Consider the following 24,674-nt stretch of genomic DNA (forward strand, 5'->3'; position numbering starts at 1 on the left):
CCTCAAAAAGGTCAAGCAAATGCTGTGAAACTGTGGATTCCAGCCCTGAGGCTAACATTGTGGCAAGCAAGGCAGGTGTGCGGCTCTATGCAGCTGTGTCCAATCACAGCTGCAGAACTGCCCAAAAATCACCAGGACTTGTTACATTGTCTTTCTGTCCCTGCCAAAGCCACTCGCCTTCAAACAGGACAGAGTTCCACAGCCCTTTGGTTATATAAGAGATATTAACACCCATCAGTCTACAGATCCTAAAATATACATTCAGAAAATCTTACTCACCGTATTCTTTCATGTCTATTTACATGTTTCAATTGGCACCATCAAAAACAAAGTACCCTATTTTTTTTTTTTCTCATTCTACCTAGTAATAGCCCTTCTCTTTTAGGAAAATATTCAATAATCTTATTAGCTTGCAAGTGTAAGGGTGGCTGACTTCCCATTCCACAAGAGGAAGTTTAAGACTTCAGAGCTTTTTAAATATTCTGCCTTCTACTGCTTCTAATAATTTTTTTTTAAAGAAAGAGAAGTATAAAGACTCTGAATGACAAGGACACTTGCCTAGAAGATATAAAAAGTACGGTCACCTTAACAAGACACTATCTCTCCCTGCAACTCCCCTTTTTTCAGTCCCTTGTGCTCACGGATATTTGCCCTTTTCGAGGCCCTGTTTTGGACTTTCCTTTAAAAACTGTTACCTCTTGGTTTCTATGAGTCTGCCTTTCACACAAGGAGAGCAGGGCTTGGCTTCTCAGAGCAGTGCTTGGCAAGCACGGAGGCAGGAAACGCAGAAGGGAATGAGTCTGTCAGACTCATTTTCTTCTAGTTCAAATGTTTATTTCAGATTCGGGAGGAAGTGGAGTGGTTCCTTTCCATTTCCTCGTCTCTGGAACCTGCGAGTTGTATAAGGCTTAGAGAATCTTGCTCTATCACATTCACAGGTTCACAGACAGAGAAAGAGACACTTTTCAGAAAACCCTGGTTTGAACAGAGGAGAATTCATAGCTCTCTATGCCCTCCCACAACTATCTCTTAATGGATTTTGACTGGAGCCTTGAGCAGGACAACGGAGAGCAATGTGGAGGAAAAAGCTGGTGGGCTCAGGAACATCCTTCTCCAGCTTCCAAGGAGGAAGGACCGTGTCCCAGCTAACATTAGTCCCCAGCCCTGCCACGTGGCACACCTGAGGCCAGTACTACTCAGCAGCGAGGTCTCACATGGTTTGTGAAGACCAAGGTGAGATCTGTCCTGAGCCCACTTTCTAGGTTCCTGAGACTCTGTCTGACATCAGGATGGAGTTGCAGCAGCAAAACTTAAAATATACCTGTTTTAGCAATGAGCTGATTTCAACCTTGAACATGCTGACTTTTCCACATTGTGATTTCTCTCTCTCTCTCTTTTTTTAGAATGGAAACCTATTTATCTCACTGCACTCACCAGCTTGGCTCTGCAACTTGGTTTATTGTCTATGCTGTTGACACAGGTCATTTTTTAATGCCAAATGTAGACCATCAGAAACCAAATTAGCAAATCTTGTGGTGAGTTTACTACTAAACTCTAACAGATGTGCCTGACTAACTGTCGGCATTAGGACTGAAGCATAATTTTAGGTACAAATTACTTACTGGGAATATTTATAGACAAAAAAAATTCTTCAGTCAAGGAGACCCTAAGACATTTAATTCAGAGTATCCTGTAGTTTAACAATTGATAGAGAAATAACATTGTAAATGCATTAATTATGGTTTGTTTAGGAAGGTTTCCAGGGCAGAGTGCTTGATCTAATCACATTCGTTTTGTCAAAGCACTTTAAAAGATAAAAATCTGACTCATCACCTCTACTCATAGTGTAGTTTTTTTGAGTTGCATTACTGTTCGGTAGCCACTAATCATGCTCACTAAGATCTATGTATGCAAAATACATACCCTTAAGTACAACTACATTTACACTTAACACATGTATTTACATTCACACATCCAGTAGTACAAACTAGTTTTTATATTATATCTACCATGCTCCAGATGAACTCCTAAAATGAATTAGCCCTTCTATATGTTGGGATTCCCTCCTAAGATCCATTTATTATGATACATATGAGCTAACAGTATATTGAAGACTAATATGTCTTCATTAGATACAATCACAATACTCACTTTAGAAACCAAAAATAGTCAAAATGTAAATTGCATCGCCATCTAATTTTTTAAAATCATCTCTACTGGTCACTAATTAAATAAGGCATACTTATTGTAAATACAGTAAAGTAACAAGTCTCTTTAATCAAGAAAAACCAGGATGAAGCGAGGAAGAAGAAAAGGAAAGATAAGGAAACATTGTAAAGGTCATAATGAGGCAAGCATTTCTACTTGAAGATATTTTCACTACACTATAAGCAAGCTATGCCAAGTCATGTACTTTTCACACACAAAATTATATTGTATCAAATTTAAATTTGTTACAACTGCCATGCACATTAAACCAGTGATAACGAAAATGTAACTCAATATCTGATCTAGTGAAACAGCGACCAACATTAGCTCCCAGCCACATGAAGACAATCTCCAATGCCATTATTGGTGTCAGCTAAACCTCAGCCAGTCTGTCTTCTCTGGCCATTTTTAAATAAATATGTAACTATCTCAACTAGGAGATCTTGAAGAAAGCCTCCTGATGAGGTGATTTTGTTGCTCATTCTCAGTGCCCTGCATTTGCTGTACTTAAAATAGACACTTGTACCAATGTCCTTTCTATTACCCGAAGGGGAAAAAAAAAATCACATACACACCAGTCCTTTTTCTTTCAGCTCACAGAGAAGCCACTTGATCCAACCAGTGTTGAAACCTGAGTAGGTCACTGTACACCATGATAAAATTCCCTAATCCCTGAGCCAAATCTCCCTAAGGGGGGCCTCCTCCTGATCCTCTACTTCCCAGGCTGACTTTTCCATTCGCTCTCTCCTCTTTCCCCCTTTCATTTCCCCTACCTTCAAGCCTTGATATGTGATCCTCGGTGGGGGCTCAGGTTTCCGTTTTTACAGCTTAGGCCGTGCTAGCTGTATACATTCCTTTCTTTCTGCCGGGCAGTGATTACTTACCAGGGTTTAGTTTACACTGGTCCAGATGAAAGCCGTTCAGATGAAGGCAAACACAGCCAGGCAGCTCCAGCGGCACCGATATGAAGCTGCACAAGGCCACATTGTGTTCTCGGTGACATTTTGTTGCACATATTTTTATACAGGGCAACCAACTTGTTATGTTACTCTACACTTTAGGTTTGCGGACAAGGAGGAGTAATAATACGATGAGGCTTAAGGAGGGGTTTTATTCATGTGGTTATTAATATTAAAAGCAGAAAAAATAGTAATGAGTTCAAAATAACCTTTTCACTGTTTGAGAAATTACTTTTCAAATGAGGACTTTGGGTACTCTTCTATTAGAGGAATACCTACAAAACAATTCCTCTAGAAATGGGAATTCATGCCTATTGGCATGGTGTGCACTGACATGACTGAAGATTTCCGCCGGGATCTCTCATACATGGGTCCAAACCAGACAGAAAATACCAGTCCTACAGGAGACTGAATTATTTGCTGCGTGAAACTTCTTATTTAATGCTACTCTGCACAGAAACGATGAGGACTAAAACTTCAAATAGTAGGTGGTGATTTGGAAGAAAAATAACGTTTTAAAAAGAGGAAATTCTGTGCACGAAGGTTAATACCATACTTAGTCCTCCAGCATTGGCTAAAGATTGTGTAATTTTTCCCCTTCACACAATGTTGTTTTTGTTTCTTCCTCACCAGTTCAGACAAACATCTGTTATACTGTAGAAGGACAACTATCTCCCAAACCACGGAGTGCGCCCGCAGCCAAAGTCAACAACTCGAGCCCCAAGCATTGAGCACAGTCAGCCTTTATATCCAGCCGGGATAACATTTCACATGTTTTGATTAAAATTAGCTAATTTGTAATTCTAGAACCTATGAAACTTAAAAGCTGCCATCCATATAGATCACATTAGGCAGTGTTTTAAAGGGCCAGTGCACACTGTGATTTCCTAGTGGCTTCGCTTCTCTCCTCTTCCTCCACCCCCCAATTTAAAATGAAATGGAAAAGTAATCTGGAAATGCAAGACAGGAGGGAAGGGTAAGTGAGAAAGAATGGTTATTGTAGACTGTTTGAATTCCACCCCCATTGTAAGACAACAACTCCTACTGGTCTCTCTTTTTAAAAACTATCATTGAATTCAACGGTGGTTTCCAGCAGAAGGAATGGCATTGATTTCCAAGGCAAATCTTCCTTAACTCTCCTTGGACTGATTGATGCTGCCCCTCATGCTTTCAGGCACAAAGTTCCTCACCCAGAAATAAAAACTCTAATCTCCAAATTGAGATTGCTACAGACATTTTCCGGTGGAAAGGAAAGCTAAACATATGCACCTAGGTACTCATATAGCAAGTCTTATCCATGTGCTCCCTTCTGAACAGGGGCTTCCCAGAAGGCACCCTCATAGAATATGCTTGTTCTAAGCAAGAAAGCATCAAAACGCGATAAATTTTATTTAGTTGCATGCCATTTTCATCCAGTCTCTCTTTTAAACACAAACTTCCCCAACCTGACCAAGTCAGTTGGCAGTGTTTAGAATTCTATGCAGAAGATGGGGAACACCAGGACGGCTGCAGAATGAAAACTAGAGTCCCCCTGAAAACTGCTACTTGTTTGTAATTCACAGAAAGAAAAAAATATATATTTTTTGAAATCCAGAGAGACTCGTGAAATCAACACAGAATAAAACCCTCGCCAGGCAAAAGCTTCAACTTCATGGAAAAACTCCGATTTGATGGGGCGGGGGGGGGGGGGGGGGGTCCGGAGCTGAGCGGTGCTCTTGTGCAATCGCTCCAACGCGAACAGCTGGAGCGCCAGGCTGCTGCGCTCACCACCTCTGGAGCACCGCTGGCCTGGCGGGGAGCCCGGCCTCGCCGAAAGGACTCCGGGCTGGCCTTTCCGAACAATGGGCAGGCGCTCTGGAAGGCCGCCCCTCAGACAGTTATCTCTCAGCCGGGCTAGCCCGGGTCTGCTCAACTGTGAAGTGGAGCACGCCAAGGCGAGAGGGAGGCGGAGGCAGCCGAGGGAGAGGAGCGGACAGGGGCGGGCGAGGCGAACCGGCGGTCAAAACGGTACCCAGCCCCATGCCGCTGGGGCCGCACTTGCCGGGGCACTGACAGCCTCTTCACACCATCGCAGCTGGCTAGTTGGGGGGAAGCGGGATCGAGGAGCGGGGAGATGACCTGGAGGGAAGGGTGGAATCGAGCGCTCCCGGGGTTCCTCGGCCTGGCAGCTCCTTAACTTTGGAGGCATCCGAGGAATGGTTCCCCAAGAAAGGGGGAAAAACTACACCGCCGACTAGAAAAGCCTCCTCACCAGGTCCACCCGCCACTTGGGCCCCCGGTCCCCTCCCACTGAAACGCGCCTGTGCCAACCTGGGGTTTATAAGGTTAAATAGTATGTGGTTTCCCGGGCGCCCCCCCACCCCCATCAAATCGGAGGTAGGCAAATCTCGGGGATGCAGCCCGCGAGTTGGCCTCGGTTTTGCACCTGGAGGAGGAGCTGAGGCTTTCTGGGCATCCTACAGAAACTGACAAGCGCTCCCCGTGCCCCCCAAATCCCTACAACGGCCCAAAGGGAGCGGGAGGAAGAAAGAGCTCAGTCTCTCCAGCCCCGAAGTCCAAAAATACCTTCATTTCCTCATTGATCTCTCTTTTCACTGGGTGAGCCGGTTTCCTGCTCCTTTTATTTTCCGGAGGTCTCCCTTCTTTCTCCATTTCTGCCATGTTTTTGTGTCTGGTTTCTGTGGAGATGAAATGGCTGCTGCCGCCGCCGGCTGTGGTGGTGGTGGTGGTGGTGGTGGTGGTGGTGGTGGTGGTGGTGGTGGAGGTGGTGCTGATGGTGGCAATTCTGGCGGAGGTAGCGGTGCTGGCGGGGCTGGGGCTGGGGCTGGGAGGGGGGAGGGCAGGCGGGCGCCGGAGAAGCGGGGTCTCTTCTAGCGGCGGAGAACGTCAGTGGCTGTCAGAGGGAAAGGTAGCTCGAGGAGTCTCGGGGATGCCGCCGCCGCCGCCGCTCCTGCTCCCGCTGCCGCTGCCGCCGCCGCCGCCAACGCCGCCGCCGCCGCCGCTGCCCCTGCCGCCGCCGCTGCTTCTGCCGCTCCCGCCGCCGCCGCCGCCGCCGGGCTGCATCCTCGGTGCCCCGTGGAGTCGTCAGCCATCTTCCGTCGCTCTGTCCGTCTGCATGGGCGAGGGGAACGAGGGCCGGGCGCGGAGAGAGCTGCTCTGGGCGTGCGTGCGTGGATGTGTGTGTGCGCCCGGGAGAGCGCGCCAGCCCCGGCGCCCAGCGCCTCCTGCGAGCCGAGCCGGGGGCGGGCCGGGGGCCGGCGCGGGGAGGAGGGGGCGGGAGGGAGCTAGGGTAGGGAGGGGGCGGGGGGGGGGGGGAGGGGGGGGGGGGCTAGGACGGCCCCCGGCTCCGGAGCGGGCGTGGCTTCCACCGTCACTGAATACGCGGATGCTGCGCGGCTTCGGGGGCTGCTCGCGGCCGCTTGCTCATCCGCGGCCGGCACCGGCGGGACACGGCGCCCCTCGCGGCTGCCACCTCGGCGAGACGGCCCCCCGGGGCCGCCTCGACCCCAGCTGTTCTCCTTAGCTCCGTGATGTGGGCTCGCGTGGGTCTGGAGCCCGTCCTAGAAGCTGCTGAGGGGAAAAAAAATGAATGGGGGTATAGGGAGGAGGTTGGGCGGTGGGAGGGCACGGGGACCCGAGGTCGAGTTGCAAGAGGGCCGATTTCCTTCCCCCCGGGGGAAGGCAGACCGCGCTCGCCGCCTGCTGATCCGAGCGCTGGGGTCTCGGGGGAAGGAAACCACAGCCCTGACCTCCCCCCCCCCCCACAGTTGCCAGGACAGTGTTCCCCTCCGGGGGCCCCCTAAGGGCGCGTGGAGGCGGGAGGCCCCCTGGAGAGGTCCCTGCGTCCGCTCCGCGGGTCCCCAACGCGGCGCGGGCTACGACTGCGCTGGCAAGACCGCTTTGCCTCTCAGTGAACCACTTAGAAGTAGGACATCTCGGCCCTCAGCCCCCTGTTCTTTCTTCTTTCTTTTCCCTCCAGTTCTCTCTCTCTCCCTCTCTCTCTCTCTCTTTCACACACACATACACACACACGTGTCTCACTACAAAGTAACAGCTTTACCCTGTGACCCCGCGCGCGCCCTTGTCCCAGTGCCCTGGGCTTAACCTCAAAAGCATTGGGTGCTGCTGGGAGCGCAGGGTCCCGCTTAGGGTTCCGTCCTCCGGGAGCTGGTTGCCCTCGCCCCGCCCGACGGGACCCTCCCTACAGCGCCCGGCGACACTTCACCGCGACTTCCCTGCGCCCGGCTGCTCTCCCCCAGCCGTGATCGCTCCCCCTGAGCTCTCGCGCCTCCGCTTGGGCCCTCTCGGTCCACGCCTGGGGCCAACCAAGCTCGGATTGCGTTCGTCGCTCTCTGGGTTGAGGCACTGGCGTGAGCGGTTTCATGAAGCTTCCGTGAGATACGCAGCCGTGGATGCTCGTACGCGCTGCAGGGGACACATTGACGTTCCCCTCTTCGCTTTCCCGCGCCGCGACACTTCGTAATTACCTGACACAATGCGATATGGGGGTGTCCATTGTTCCACTGCTTGTTATTATGGAATGTTCATTATAACAGTGGTGGAACTTAAAATTACACAATTTTTTTAAAGTACTTAAAGATTGAATGAATCGGTTTGGGGAATGTGAGTCAGCTTTCCATTAAAATCTGTTTGGCCTGTCAAATGAGGCTCATTCTGGGTATCACATCGCCTAATTTGAATTTTAGCCTTGTTTTGTTTCTTGAACGTCGAATTAGAGATATTTGGGAACGTACTCGGGAGGACTAAGCACCTCTAAGGTGGCTATTTTGCATCTTAGCATTATTTTGTTTCGTAAATGCCAAATTACAAATACTTGGGAGTGTGTCCAAGAAAGCTGAGCACCTCCCCTCGCCTCTTTTCTTCCCTGTGTGGAGGGACGGGGAAGGGGGTGGGGAGCCGCACCCTACTCTGCGTGGCTCGCTGGATCCCAGGCGAGCCAGGAGGCCAGAGTGAGCAAGGCAGAATCAGACTCTGCTCCTGCAAGGGGTCCAAGCAAAACATTTGCCCGGAAAAAATGTTCAAGATCCTGGGGCGGTTATCTGGGGCAGAAAAAGTCAAGAGAGGAGGATTGCCGAGTTTTTAGGGAGCGCTTTGCGGTACAGGCGTCCCTTTATTCAAGATTTTTCCAGCAACCTCTGGGAGCGTACCCAGGTATACACAGGTGTGAACCCAAGTCCTCTGGGAAGTCTTGAAGCCAGTTGTAGCCCACAAATGACCAACAATGACCCTGGCAACAAGAATGAGGAGAGGAGCCCAATCCTGTTTGCACTCACACGCTTCCCCCTCTTTCCTAGAACAATAACACAAGATCCCCCAACGTGTGAAAGTGGGTGTATTTCTCAGTGAGGAATAGCATCCTAATGCTGTTGCCAGTAGGGAGAGATGAAGGGTGGGTCTTTTTGGTTTTTCAATCTGAATTTCATCCAAAACATCTGATAATATGTGGGTTGGAGGTAGTTTGTTTTCTCTGTTTTGTCCTCTTGGTCTTTAATGAGAAGTAGTCAGAAACTTTTTTTTTTTTTACTTTTGAATATTCTAAACTGTGGAAACATATGTTGTAAAGTATACACAAAAGGAAGCTTTTTGTCTTCTGGAAACATATTTAAGTCCCCTCTGTTTCCTTTGGTGCCAGAAACATTACAATCGATTCACTGTTGTTCAGTTGATATCAAATAACAAGTTATATACCCGAAGTCCTAAGATACAGTTTCACAAGTTAAGAATAAACAGAAAAGGTGAACTGTAGCCCAGAGTTATATTTAGAGGCAGCTATACTTCCTTTAAAGAAAATTTCTTCTTCTGCACTGGCTCATTTAATAAAAATAGTGATATTAATCAGCCACCTGTCCTTTCACAGTCATATGTCCTCCAGAAAAACTGAGGTGAGAATGTTGTCCTAGAATCCACGATGCATATCTTCAGTGACAGAATGAAAACCCATATAATATGTGTGAGGGAACTTTTAGTCCAGAATGAACTTCAGAACTAATGATTGTTGTACCTTGTTAATGGCAAGTTTTAGGTTTCTTCAAATGTGTTATAGATGAAGACAATTATAACAACAGTTGCTGCTTTATGAATTTGGACATATCATGAGTCTAATAATGTTCTGTAGGTAACTTTATACAGTCTGTTGGACTATAACCCTATGTAGGTAAGAACAATCTCCTACATCTCAAAAAAGCCACTCTTTCCTACTATGATTTACCATTATGTTCCAGCCACTAGTTCACACACCCACACACACCACCACCACCACCATTCAAGGCCCTAGACATCGAAATCGTCTTCAATATTCCCTTTACTACCTCTGCCAGTCACCAAGAAAAGCATAGGAGTGACCTTTTTCATACATTTCTCAGGTATATTTTTGTGACTTTTACTCTTCAAGGCTTCTCTTGATATTCATTCAAACCAGATTCACCTGGAAAATACATCAGAGAGAAGATAGGAAATCCCCAGGATGGTGTGCTTTGGGCTCTTAACCTCTAGATCTCCTTCTTTGTTATCTCTAAGAACACCTAACTCAGAGGCCCAGTCTTCATGCCTGGTAACGAATGAATAAATATTTGCTGATTGATTTGTATGACATAATAACAAACTTACAAAGAGACTTTACTGTATATTGTTTGAAATTAATGCTCGTCTTGAATAAGCTCTGTGGTCTAACCAAATATGGGACTAAAATACATGGGGTAGTTACTATGCTGAACACATTGTAAGAATTACCTCATTTAATATTTACAAAATCTTATGAGGCACCTTTTACTGTTATCCCCATTTCACAAATGAGGAAACTAAGGCTTACACAAGCTAAGTTATTAAGTCACAAGCTAGTAAGTATCGGGATTTGAGTCTGTAACTTTCTGTCCAACTCTAGTTATGGAGTTCTTGATACTACGATAACCTGATTTAATGAGCCCCTTTGAATAATCTGTATTTTATCTAATCTAAGCCCCATGGATTTTTTTACATTTTCACACCTCTAAGATTGTAATATATCTTACAATGATTTCTTACAATTATGAATGACAGCCTTTTCCCCTCCTCAATACTCCATAAAATAATAGCACATTCTCCCATCAGTGGCGTATTTGGCTATGTTAGGTTATGCTGCAATGGCAAATCAGAAAATCTCAGGACTTAAAGCAACAAACATTTCTACTCCTTGCTCACAAAAGTCTCCTGAAGATCTGTGTGACTCTCCAGAGCAACTGTCCTCTGTGTGAGGGCTTGGCATCGCACCTCCATGCCACCATGTGCTTCCACAGCCATTGCTCTAGAAGAAGATGGAACCCTGCAGGATCTCTCACCAGCAGTTAAATGCCCCAGCCTGGCAGGGTCATATGTCACTTCTGCCTCCAATCCATTGACTAGAGTTAATCATATGATTCTGCCCAGCTGCTAGGGAAGCTGGGAAATTTAATTCTCCCATGTTCCCCACAGGAGAGGAGAACTGGATATGGGGGAGCATTTAACATATACCACAAGACATCTTCATTGAATGAGATATGGTCATTAGGATCAATTAATGTAAATATCAGGGATCTTTTTTATTCAAAACCAATGAGCAGCAACGGGCCTGTGATTTGTTATATGCCACCTAAAACATACTTTCAAAGTTCATGCTCATGTTTAAATTCAGAGAACGGAAATTCAAAATCAATTTCAAAAAGAACATTATGAAACAGCTTAACTATAATGCAGGGGCTTTAGCCAGGGGTCTACAGGTGAGCTTCCAGAGCTTTGGAAACTCCTAAAATCATATACAAAACATTCAGTTCATTTTTTTCTAGGGAATGGGCACATATGTGTCATCATATTCTCACTTAGGATTCATGACTTGTTCATTCATTTATTCAACAACTATGTATATTGAGGCCCTGCCATATTCCAGGCACTGTTCTGGGTGCTTCGGATCTAGCAGCAAACACAACAGATAAGTTTTCAAATTTCAGAAAGCTTATAGCCTGGAGAGGGGACAATAAGTAAGCAAACAAGCAATAGAGAAGGTAATTTTAGATACAGAGAGATGACAAAAGAACAATGTGATAGAGAAACTGGAGTAGGCTACGGGTCGGAGGTCTGCTTTAAAGATCATAAAAGATCCTTATGAAAATCAGAAATTTCACTTCAAATGGGAAGGATGAGAAGGAACTGTCCATGCAAAGATCTGGGAATCCTGGAGAAAAGTGTTCTGGTCAGAATATTTTAAAAAAGATTTATTTATTTATTTGAGAGAGAGAGAGTGTGTGTGAGCACATGAGCGGGGGTGGGGAGGGGGCAAGTAGAGGGAGAGGGAGAGAGAGAATCTCCAGCAGAATCCCCACTGAGTGCAGAGCCGGCCAGCCCCAGGGCTCCGTGAGCTGGATCATGACCCTGAGATTATGACCTGAACCAAAACCAAGAGTTGGTAGCTCAACTGACTGAGCCACCCAGGCGTCCCTAGTCAGAATTTTAAAGGAGCTAAAGAATGGATGCGCTGAGCATGTTTGAGAAATGGAAAGGTATCCTGTAGTGTAGAGAACAAAAAGAGCAGCAAGAGAAGCAGGGAAAGAGGAATGCAGGGCCAGATTGTATGGGACCTGTAGACCATCGTAAAGGATCAAAATCTTATTTTAAAAGCAATGTGGACCTTTTCCAGCCGCGCTCGGCAGCAGACGGCCATGGGCCGCGTCATCCGTGGGCAGAGAAAGGGCGCCGGCTCGGTGTTCCGCGCGCACGTGAAGCACCGCAAGGGCGCCGCGCGTCTGTGCGCCGTGGACTTGGCCCGGCCGCACGGCTACATCAAGGGCATCGTGAAGGACATCATCCACGACCCGGGCCGCGGTACACACCTTGCCAAGGTCGTCTTCCGGGATCCGTACAGGTTTAAGAAGCGGACGGAGCTGTTGATCGCCTCCGAGGGCATCCACAGCGGCCAGCTCAACATAGGCGATGTGCTCGCGGTGGGCACTACGCCTGAGGGCACTATCGTGTGCTGTCTGGAAGAGAAGCCTGGTGACCGGGGCAAGTTGGCTCGAGCCTCTGGAAACCATGCCACGGTCATCTCCCACAACCCAGAGACCAAGAAGACCCGAGTGAAGCCGCCCTCAGGCTCAAAGAAGGTCATTTCTTCAGCCAACAGAGCTGTGGTCGTGTGGTGGCTGGAGGTGGCCGCATTGACCAGCCCATTCTGAAGGCTGGCCGTGCCTACCACAAGTATAAGGCAAAGAGGAATTGCTGGCCACGTGTGCGGGGTGTGGCCGTAAACCCTGTGGAGCTTCCTTTTGGAGGTGGCAACCACCAGCACATCGGCAAACCTTCTGCTATCCGCGGAGATGCCCCTGCTGGCCACAAAGTGGGTCTTATTGCTGCCCGCCGGACCGGGCGTCTCCGGGGAGCCAAGCCTGTGCGGGAGAAGGAGAACTTGGGCTGAGGGGCTCAATAAAGTCTGTCCTGTCACTAAAAAAAAAAAAAAAAAAAAGCAATATGGACAGATGCGCAGGGTCAAGAAACCTTCCTTTGCATGGGAAGGCCTGAGTTTCTTCCTGGCTCCGTTATTTGTATATAGGGGTCATCTGGCCATCATTAGTTCTGCCATTAAACACCAGGTTAACACAGCCAAGCACACCGCTGATTGGGGATCCCCTTCCTCCTTGCTGTTCCAAGAACATTCTTGTCCTCTTTGCCATGGTGTCAAAGTGAAGACCATGACTTTCCCAGAAAAATGTCCTCTTTGCCATGGTGTCAAAGTGAAGACCATGACTTTCTTTTTTCAGTCACAGGTATATAAGAAGTTCCTCAGCTAGTAGCTTCAAACAGACTCAGGGTTCTTTGCAGGACAATAAGGGGCTTCATTTCTTTAGTGAGGGCTTGAGCAAGTGATTTTACCTTAGTCTTCATTTCCTCATATGTGAAGTGAGAATAGTAAGTTACATTTTGGAGTACTGTTGTTGTGACCACATATTATCTATTAAAGTGAACTAAAAATAAAACTGCACAAGTTTCTCTGGACAAATATGTATTATCTGCTCTTTTGAGAATCATTATTGTTTTACAATAGCCTTAGGTTTACATGTACAGATGAACAGAGATATGTCACAATTTAAGGAAACCTGACACATGAGGAATAATCACCTACATAATAGCAGTGTTCTGCATTTTCAGTATGATGTACACCCGTGTCCATTTTTTTTTAAGATTTTATTTATTTATTTATTTGACAGACAGAGGCACAGCGAGAGAGGGAACACAAGCAGAGGGAGTGGGAGAGGGAGAAGCAGGCTTCCCACCGAGCAGGGAGCCCCATGCAGGGCTTGATCCCAGGACCCCGGGATCATGACCTGAGCCAAAGGCAGAAGCTTAACGACTGAGCCACCCAGGCGCCCCTCACCCGTGTCCCTTTTAATAGTAATTTGCTAGAATATTATAATTTTAATTTATAAAAATGAGATTTTTATATACACTTTCAAGAACATTTCAACAGTACCCATTGGGGCAAGCATACCACTACCTACCAATTCAAGGAAAAGATTAATTTGAGTTATAATTTTTAATTTGTATCCACTGAATTAAAATGAGATCAAAGCCCAGTATTTATTTACTCCAAGCATCTCTATGCTCAAAAAAAAAAAAAAAATGTTAAGCTCCACTATCAATGTGTATGTCTGAATATAACAGCTTTATGTGTAGTAAGCCAGTGGAAATAAAGGAAGACCACCCAAAGGAAAACAAGCAAAGCCTGTTTATCTAGGGCAAGAAGTCAGCCACCATCACCTGCATTTGGCAGAGACTCAAAGGCAGGCATGTGGGTGGGAGAGCTTTATAGCGGAAAATAAAAGGCTTCAGGTACATTCTGATTGAAGGCTTTTGGCATGGAGAAACTGAAGGCTAACCAGAAGGTGGGGACCAACTAGAAGCAGGACATCCTATGTGATTAATTTGGGGAGCATATTTGGCTTTCTCTAGTTGGTCTCAAGTTGGAAAGGGGAAGTATGGTAAGGAATTGGAGAGCTGGGGGTCATTGTCCAAGTCCCAACCATCCTGGGCCGATGGTGGCAGAGGTGATTTGGCTTCTCTGGTTTGTTGCTTCCAGTGTGATGGGTCAGAGTTCTATTGCCATGTGGCCTTGTCATTGTACATTTGTACAGTCAGTCTCTCAAATTGAAGCCTGGCAACTAAGAAGAAACTAGCTCAAGGTTTAAGGCAGCTTCCATTTGTGGTGAGATAATATTTTGATGTATTAAGAAGTGCTTTGTTTTGTTTACACTTGCTACTTCCTTTCTATCCCATGTACTTATTCATTCATTTGGCATCCATTGTTTCAGAGTAAGGATGCTATGAGATAAATTCACCGAAAAATATGAGTTAGTTATCCATGACTTTTGAGACTTAAAATGGAATTGTGAAATTCAAGGCAGAAAAAGAGAGTTTGAGAGAAAACTTTTTCCGAGTTTCAAAAGTCTAGATTTTGAGTGTCAAGACCCAATGACCTGAAGGATTTAGATTAAAAGTTTATGCCATAAAAAGTAGCTTTAGAAAAAAAAATTGACAAGCCAAGGGAAGTTTTTCCAAAACAGAAAGAGATCACAATTCTGTGTGGTTGGGATAAAGAAGGAGCAAAGACGCTTAGATGATGGAAGAAACCTTACTGTAGATTCCCAACCAGGTCCCAGTGCCCTGGGGAATGGGAGAAACTGGAACACTTGCTAGGTTTGGGGGAATATGAAGGCAGAGGGCTGAAAGCAGAGATGACTCGTGTCTCCCTCCCTTCAAGGCAGAGCCTGAAACAGCAGCAAGCCTTATAGAACAAATCAGCCCAACACAGAGCAGGTAAGTGCAGTGGGGATAGGCACAGTGGAATGAAGAAGCCTGAGCAGAAGGTCCTGGGGTAGCCATAAATACTCTCCACTCGCCATAATGTATGTGTTCACGTGAGGCTGAGAATGGAGCAGGTGTGACTCCGAGAGACCGCAGAATCAGAGTAGTCCTGCACCCAAAATGTTGGATGAGAGACTCCATGAAGACTTCCTTCTCAGAGGATGCCATCTGGAGAGGTGACTATGTCCGAGGAGTAAATGCCACCCACCCCACCCCCACCTGCCATGCAGATGCTAGCCCAGTGAGAAAAGTCCAGGGGGTGGGCACAAGAGAAGACCAAATCAACTTAGATTATCTGGAGGTTTTCTGCCTCCTAGCACAGCAGTTGTTGTATGAAACAGAGACTGAGTTCAGTTATACGGAAGTAAAGAAATTTACAAGCAACAAATACCTGGGGTTTTTACATTGATACTTACAATTCACATAGATATTTATTCTGTAACTCAAATTTGCTTTTAAGCAATTTCTACAAATGGAGTTTTCTGACTCCTGGAGTAAATTTGTGGCATTATCTGCCCAATTATTTAACATCTAAATAGTATTGTCCAAACAAAAATAGTTTCTTTGGGGTTATGGCCTTAATATCATAATAAGACCAACTTAAAAAATTTAAGGACTTTTTTTTAAAGATTTATTTATTTATTTATTTGAGAGAAAGAGAGAGAGCACAGAGGGAGAGGGAGAAGCAGACTCCCCTGCTGAGCAGGGAGCCTGATGCGGGACTCGATCCCAGGACCCTGAGATCATGACCTGAGCTGAAGGCAGGCACTTAACCGACTAAGCCCCCCAGGTGCCCCGAAAACTTAAGAACATTTTCAATAGTTAGTCAAAATTCTGGTACATATAAAACCTAACTTGGCATCCGAGTTATCTTGAATTGTCATTGCCTTCCTCAATGATACCCACTGATGAAATCAGAACTCTTTATTTGAATAATATAGATAATAACATAGACTTATAATACTATATTTCCTTTAGACAAATAATCAAATGCCCTTAAACTTATTAGACCTCTGACAGTCCTGTTGAGTGATATCATCAACTATTGTGTGGTGGATTCCTGCTACGAGTCAAGTATTTTGCAAACAATATGTCATTTATCTCTCCTAACCATGGTTGAGAGTATAATTGTCCCCATTGCACATCTTAGGAGAGTGAGGGTGAGCACAGGGTCACACTAGGAAGTGGCCAATCAAGGATAAAAGTCCATGATCCACCGATGCCAGGTCAAGTGAGGTATGCTTTCACCTACACTGCGCTCTGCTCCTCTCTGCTCAGGCCTTTTACCCCCTTTTCTTGGGAAAATAGAGCGTGCAGCTAGGTAAATTTTAATTTCATCTTTATTTTAATTTATACATGGCTGTCATAAAAATTAAAACAGCTATACCAAAACACTCAACCTTTCAGAAATAGCATACTGCATTTTAATATTCTCGAACCAAATATGGTATTCAGTAAATGGTTACACAGGATTGATATCTGTGTTTTGACCCACCTCCTTTGAGAAACATTACATGTAGTAAAAAACATTTTTCTTTCACAGAAAATTTGTCTCCAATGTGCTGTTTGGCCATAAGTCGTCTCTTTATTACATCCCAGAGGGAGGAAGTTGAATGGGAAAGATTCCTCAGTTTAACTATGAGAGGACATTATACATTTCAGTGGAAGAAAAAAAATTCATCGAAAACGAAGTCCATAAATTAAGGATTCCATAGTAGGTCTTGGGATATAGGCTGTGTGTGTGTGTGTGTGTGTTTTTTTAAGTAAGTCCGTTAAAGCTACTAAATTTGTATGCCACATGCTAAGAAGGACTGTGTCTTTGACGCCATTTTGCCCTTTCCATGTAAAGTTGGTGGGTCTTTCGTGCAGCTGATCTCCTTTTGAAAGCATCGAAGTGAGGGCGAGCTGGCAGAGACAGACAGAAGAGAGAAGATCCAGGTAGAGTGATTGCAAGCTGTACTCCCCAAGAAAGTCCCAGGATGTGCAGGCTGGGCAGGCACTGAAGTCCTAAACTGGAAAACAAAGCAAAACAAAACAAAAACCCAGCATAGGAAAAAATAAAGTGCATTACTGAACACAGAGTGCGCACTGGGGTGTTCTTTTTATGTGGTGAGCAGTAGAGTTTTGTGGCCTGAACACATGGACAATTGCTTAGAATTTAGTAATACAAAAGCTACTATTTATTGAATGCTTCTTTATTCACTAGGGACTGTGCAAAATACTTTACAGAGATTATGGTGTTCAGTCCTCACACAGTTGACAACAATATTTGGGTTGGGTCCTGTTTTACAGATGAGGAAATGGAGGGCCAATGGGACTGAGTAGGCCAGCAGTCTGACTCCAGAGTCTAGAACTCTCTCTGCCTTGAAACACCAATGGTACTGGCGAGGATTTTTGCTTTCAAGGAATGAAAATGAACTCTGTCTAAAGAAAAAAAGAATATTGGGGAAAAGGGGATTCATAGAGCCCAAGTGGCTGAGAGAACAGGCTGGGAAAACCGGCAGGAGCCCAAGGCCTTAGAAGGCCAGGTCATAGGAAGACTATTTAAGACCCCACCATCTCTGCCTCTGCCAGGAGCTGCCCTGGAGGTTCTTCTTTCATCTTGGGGTGCACAGGCCTGGTGTGAGGGTCTACTGCCAGGTATTGAGGTGCCTGCTTCATAATCCAGGATGTGGGGAGACTGAGATTCAAACTCTTTGGCTTCCACAGGAAGATAAGGTCCTATATCCCAACATCACATTCTGTGAATTTCCCCAAACCTAAGGAGGGATGAATTTTGACAGCCAAAGGAATGTTACAGTGTCCTTCCAGACTACCCACTGTAGCCACTTTGTAGCAAATCATTCCATTAGGAAAGTAAATGTAGGTCTGTTAAAATAATTTTGAAAGGTCAGGCATAGGTGAAATTGTGCAAACATTAAATATTGCAAATCAAAACCTGACTGACCTAGAAATTCATTCTAATAGATTTATTTGCAATCTCTAAATGCAACCTTTGAAAAGACAAATTTGGTAACCCATATGCTAAACATCAATTAATTAGAATGTTTAGGGAATGGAATGTTCTTGTTCATTTCAATTTCTAACTAAATGTGATTAAGCCTCTAAAAAGTCCCACAAACTTTTATATTTCAGACCTTGTCACTGGAATTCTTAATAAAGTATTTGGATTGTGAAGATTTTGCAATGCCTTGGAATTATTAATGCAACCAGGTGTGGTTGTAAAGTACAATGGGTATAGACTGTGCTAAATGTGTACAGCTCTCAGGGTTGATGTTCCATGTACATTTCATCAACCAAACTTCTGATGCCAGTTTACCTTTTGTTTTCTCCATTGCCTAAGTTGGGTAAAGAGGAGGAAATAAATTCTGTCCATGTAAACATTTTCTTTGGAGCCCACTAAGGGCACACACACTACTAGGCACTGTGAGCATAAACATAAGTGATAAAGGGTTTTTTTGTGTTTTTTTATTGTTGTTGTTGTTAAAGATTTTATTTATTTATTTGACAGAGAGAGAGAGAAAGCAAGAGAGGGAACAAAAGCAGGGGGAGTGGGAGAGGGAGAAGCAGGTTCCCCACCGAACAGGGAGCCCGATGCGGGGCTCGATCCCAGGACCCTGGGATCATGACCTGAGCCAAAGGCGGATGCTTAACGACTGAGCTACCCAGGCACCCCGATAAAGGGGTTTTAAAAGTGAGACAGGAATTAAGAAAAAGGGACAACGAATTCCCGGTGAGGGAGACAGAGATGGCAACCATCTGAGTTGGGCCTTGAATGATGACCAGCAGGATGTTGTCAGGTGAGGATGGGAGGAAGAGCAGCATGCTAGACAGAAAGAACAATATGAAGCAAGTTGTCAAGATGTGAAAATGAAGGGAGAGGTAAGGGAAGAGTGTATAATTTGGTGTGCCTAGGATGAATGCGTTAAAGGGAGCTATGAGGTCAGTCCAAAGGGAGGATAGGACCAGATTGTCAATGGCCTCAAATACCATCCTAAAGGAGTGTGGACTTCTTTCTGAGAATCCTAGGAAGCTGCTGAGTCTTTTTTAATATGGAGGTGCTAAGATCATAAGAGTGGGATAGGAAGGTCATCTGGATAACAGGTTAAAGGCAGAAGGAGAGACCAGAGGGAGGAGATTACATAGGATGTATTTTCAGGAGTTCAAGATGAAATAAATGATTTTTGAGGTTGGTGCAGTAGTGGTTGGGAGAAATTCTTTCAAAGAGTTACCTTAGAAACAAGGTGCCTGGGTGGCTCAGTTGTTAAGTGTCTGACTTCTGCTCAGGTCATGATCCCAGGGTCCTGGGATCGAGCCCCACATGGAGCTCCCCCTGCTCTTCAGGGAGTCTGCTTCTCCCTCTGCCTCTGTCTGCCACTCCCCCTGCTTGTGCTCTCTCTCTCTCTGTCAAATAAATAAATAAAATGTAAAAAAAAAAAAAAAAAGAATTACCTTAGAAAAAGAGTCCATAAGAATTAGTACCTGATGAAACAGGAGGAAGGTGTGTATGTGTGAAGAAATGAGTATTTGGATAACAGAGCCCATGGCATAATAACTATCTTTTCAGCAAAACAACAACAAAAATAATAATTACACTTCTAATTAGCTCATTGAGTAAGTGGAACCGTAGATTCCAGTTTTGATTTATCATCTCCCCATCCTAGACCTGTTGAAGTAGATGGTCTAGAGGTGAAGACCAGTAATTCATATTTTTAAAGCACTTTAGGGATTCAGATGATCAGTCATTTTGGGAAAGCACCGTGGTTGAAGATGTGAAAGGGAAGTGACACCCAATAACATTAGATCCAACAATATCTTATCACATCCTGTCCGCTCAACCTCTGAAACGTATCCTGAATCTCACCACCTCCCTCTAATTCCACTGCACCCATCCTAATCTCAGGCCCATTTATCAGTTGCCAAAACCAAGTAATCGCCACCTACTTGAGCTCCCTGCTTCCACTCTTGTCCCCGTGTAATCCATTCTCTACACAACAACCAAACCAATTCTTTAAAAATGTAAAACAGATTTTGCTTAAAAAGTTCCAGTGATTTCCTATCATACTGTGATGGTTTTAAATATGTCCATAAATTCTTTGATGCTTCTCCCTTGAAAAATAAAGCCAGATTCTCCTTCCCTTGATTATGTGCTATACTTAGTGACTTGCTTCTAAGAAATAGAATGTGGCAAAGTGATGGTATACGATGTCCAAGATTAGAACATAAAAGGCATTGTGGTTTCCTTCTTGCTCTCTTTTCTTGGATCACTTGCTTGGGGGAAGCCAACTACTATGTCATGATGACATTCAAGCAATCTTGTGGAGAGGTCCATATGGAAAAGAACGGAAGCCCCCTGCCAACAGCCAGCAAGGAACTGAGGCTTTCTGCCAGTAGCCATGTAAATGAGCCATCTTGGGAGCAGATCCTCCAGCCTCAGTCAAGCCTTCAGGTTACTGTAGCCCTAGTCAATGTCCTGACTCCAATTACCTGAAAGACCATGAGCCAGAACCACCCAGTTATGTGGCATCCAGGTTCCTAACTCACAGAAGCTATGAGATAATAGATGTTGGTTTGAAACTTCTACATTTTGGGAAAAATCTGTAAAGCAACAATAGATATGTAATACACATATTTATAATATAATCCAAATTCTTTGCTATGGCCGTCAAGCCCCCACATACTCAGGATTCTGCCTATATTACTAACTTTATCTACCATTCATTTTGTAGAAAAGACTATTAGTGGTCCCTTAACAACTATCTGTCTCTCTCTCTCTCTCTTTTTTTGAAATAAAGTCACCAGGGGCGCCTGGGTGGTGCAGTCAGTTAAGCGTCTGACTCTCGGTTTTGGCTCAGGTCATGATCTCAGGGTCATGAGATGGATCCCCGTGTCAGGCCCCATGCTCAGCGGGGAGTCTGCTTGAGATTCTCTCTCTCCCTCTCCCTCTGCCCCTCCCGCTCATGCTCTCATTCTCTCTAAAATAAATAAATAAATAAATCTTAAAAAAAAAGAAAAGAAATAGAGTCACCACAGTTTATTTAGTTACATGAATTCAAGCTAATAACCACATCTCCTGGCCTCCCTTAAGCTAGATATGGCACATGGCAAATCCTGGCCTGGGATGTAAGCAGATTTGGCATGTGCAACTTCCTGCTGACTGGATTATTAGTATGATGGTAAAAGGGTAGAAGCTGGACTAGCCATCTCAAACCCAAGATGGAATCACACAGTGAGCATGGCAAAGCAACAAGACAGAAAGGACCTAGACCCCCAATACTATCAAGCCAGAGCTGTCTGTCTGATCTTTTACATGAACAAGACATAGGCTGTATCTTGTATTTAAGTGATTATATTTTTCGCTCTTTATTACAACAGTCTAACCTATATCCTAACTGAAACTCAGCTCCTTGTTCACCACCTTCTAGCCATATTGATCCTCTATCTTCTTTTCTGCTACTCTGAGGTCTTTATTCTTGCTATTCCTTTTGCTCAGAATGCTTTTCCACCAAGAGTACCCATAGCTGCCTCCTTGCTATCGGGTTGCAATGTTGCATCTAAAATAGCCTCTTCTCACTTATTCTCTATTACATAATCATGAATCCTGTTCTTCATGGCACTCACCAACACCTGAAATGTCCTCATCTCTCTGTTTATTGTCTGTCACTCTCCACTGGAATACAATCTCCATAAGATCAAGAACCTTGTCTGCCCTATTCCCTTTTGAATCTCCAGTGCCAAGAAAGTGCCTGCACATAGTAGGTGCTCTATAAATATCTTTTGTGTGACAAATAAACAAATGAATTAATAGTAAATATGACAAGAACCTAGTCCTTGGGTCAATTTTTTTTTATAATTTAGCCTCACCTACTGCTGAAATTAGGATAAATTAGGTAACAATAATGGCAACCCAAGATTAGCAAAACAATGTCAACAAGTCTCTTTACCTTCATTATCAAGTGTTATGATTTAATGAGGAAAAAGAAAGATAGAAACAGTAAATGAATCTCTGCTTTTGGCCTTTAAAACCCAACCAAAAAAATAAAAAGAAACTCATAAAAATATTATCCCTAAAGAACAGATTCTCCTAAATCCTAATACAGGTGATTATATTACATTAACTCTAAGATGCCAGCAATTGTGAGACACACCATTGTTTTATGTACCATGAGAAAAGGAAAAATTCTGCTGTGATAGACTGTGTTATTGCTCTCAATTTTTGTCCGCACTGCCCCTTCCCAGACTCTTGGTGGATAGAATACACTTTCCTTACTCTGTTGTCAGGATTGGCCATGTGACTTGCTTTGGCCAATTAAGTGTGAGTAGACATGACAAAGACCATATCCAGGCAGTTTTAATTGTGCTTGTGAAATTAGATTCCACTTTTGCTCCTTCCTCAACCATAAGATAGTGGTAGAATAGTCCCAGATAGTGGCTAGTCCTTCCACCTGGATTCTAGAACAACATGTGTAGCTGTGCAGAACTAAGCCCAGTGAAGCCAAAGCCAACCCATGTCCCTATATAATATGAACAAAAAATAGATATCCTTGTGAGCCACTGAGATGTTGATCATCACGACAAAAGCTTAGACAATTAAACTACTACATGCCACCAATTGTAAGCTGCATTTTGATTTCAGAGATGTTAAAATGTGAACAAATGCATGTCTTAGAAGCAATACAATATGGTATGTATTATACATATTATCACATATCAGCACAAGATACACAGCCGGTGCCCAATAAATATTTGTTGACTTGTTATGTACATGATGATGTGGAGTTCATATTTTTAGTGAGAATTTTCTTGATAAACATACTTTCTCTTTAGCATAGTGTAGGTAACAGAATAACCTCAGGCATTAACTGTAATGGAAACTAAAATTTATATAGTAAGCAAAGTTGAAAGCTAGGAAAACGGTAAGCTGTGGCTTTTCATTACCTCTTACCTGTCCCTACTCCCCTGCTACCTCATATGATCTTTTGACTAATATCCCAAAAGACTTTCTCCTCTATCAGTCCTTCTCCATAGACCATACAGCTAGATACTAGTCTTCTATTATTTGGGGGGTAACCAGAGAAATAAGGTAGCAAAAATGGAGTTCAGTAACCACTAGCATAAACATAAAACAAAATATCTGGATGCGGGGCTCCTGGGTGGCTCAGTCGTTAAGCATCTGCCTTTGGCTCAGGTCATGATCCCAGGGTCCTGGGATCGAGCCCCGCGTCGGGCTCCCTGCTCAGCGGGAAGCCTGCTTCTCCCTCTCCCACTCCCCCTGCTTGTGTTCCCTCTCTCGCTGTCTCTCTCTCTTTGTGTCAAATAAATAAAATCTTTTTAAAGAAATATTTGGATGCATGTTTGTGAAACAAGTTTTTCACACACGCCCCTGAACTAGATGAGAGGCTGAATAAGCTAAAGGAGGGAAGAGGTAGAAACACATGAGCCACAAGCAGAGTTAGAGAGATGTCAGCATCTTCCAGATAAAACACCATCTATAGTCAATACCAGGAGCTGTGCGGAAGCCAACTCAGAGCATTGCTCATTGTATATGGTCTGATATTGTGTTATAAATTAATCACAATATATAACTTGGATATTTTTACCCAGAAAAAAACAAAATAATAATAATTATGACAATTGCTATAATAACAGTAAATATTAATTGAGCACAGCACTGACTATATGCCTAACACCAGGCTAAAGGACTTACATAAAGTATCTCATTTGCTGCTCATAATATATGTATTAGTCAGCTACTGCTGCAATAATGCCTTGTAACAGACCACCCCGAAACCCAGTAACTTATAGCAACAGGCATCTATCATCTTTCTCTTCAGTCTGCAGTGGTTTGTGTGATCCAGACTGAGCTCTGTTGCATAGCTCCGCTTCAGGCTATGGACTGGGGAGACTTGGCTCCAGGGCATGTGTTAGGTTCAGATTTGCTCCCTATGCCTCTTGTCATTCTGGAAAGAAAGCTAGCTGAGGCATGTTCTTCTCATGGCGATGGGAGGAGTGCAAGACAGGAAGTGAAAACACATGATGCCAGGTGTGGAACTGGCACATTGTCACTCCTGCCCATACTTCATGACCAAGACCAACAGTCATAGGGAGGAAAAAATACTCTACCCCAGGAGAGATGGGAGTAAATGTTTCCGAATTATAATCAAATATATTATATAATTAGGTAGGTATACAGGTAGTCTATACCCATTTACAGATGAATAAACCAAAGCACAGAAAGGTTAAGTGATTTACCCAAAGCCAGACTCAGAAAATGATGAAGCCAAGATTTGAATCCAGCCTGTCTAATTCCAGAGCCTAGAATCTTAACTATCACTCTGTATGGTTTTAACAAACCAGACTCCAGGAGGTATTACAAAGGGAAATATAGAAGCAGTGGTAATTTTACAATAATAAATGGGACCTGAGGAAAAGAAGTGTAAGATCAAAGACTGACTATTTTGAGACCTAATCAATAAAGATGATTTTCTTATTAGCTTTCATAACTGCAGGAGATTACATCACAGAAATCCACAGAAGGATGTGGGTTCATTTATTTTTAGATCCCCCCACCATATAAATATGTTAAAATTGTATCTATTTAAATACTAATACCTTTGTTACTTG

The 24,674-nt window shown here is 44.2% G+C and overlaps 1 protein-coding gene and 1 pseudogene across 1 annotated transcript in view; one reads left to right on the forward strand and one right to left on the reverse strand.

Moving 5' to 3' along the window:
- SOBP (sine oculis binding protein homolog) overlaps nt 1–5,936 on the reverse strand; it is a 158,222-nt gene extending 152,286 nt beyond the window's left edge. Inside the window, exon 1 of the mRNA XM_032408132.1 lies at nt 5,733–5,936. Coding sequence (XP_032264023.1) covers nt 5,733–5,828 — 96 coding nt within the window. The 5' untranslated portion in view covers nt 5,829–5,936. The remainder of the gene's footprint in view (nt 1–5,732) is intronic.
- A 5,907-nt stretch (nt 5,937–11,843) lies between these two features.
- LOC116634727 lies at nt 11,844–12,606 on the forward strand (annotated as a pseudogene).
- Nucleotides 12,607–24,674: the final 12,068 nt, after the last annotated feature.

This window comes from Phoca vitulina, unplaced genomic scaffold (assembly GCF_004348235.1).
Source record: "Phoca vitulina isolate PV1807 unplaced genomic scaffold, GSC_HSeal_1.0 scaffold9, whole genome shotgun sequence".
NCBI lineage: Eukaryota > Metazoa > Chordata > Mammalia > Carnivora > Phocidae > Phoca > Phoca vitulina.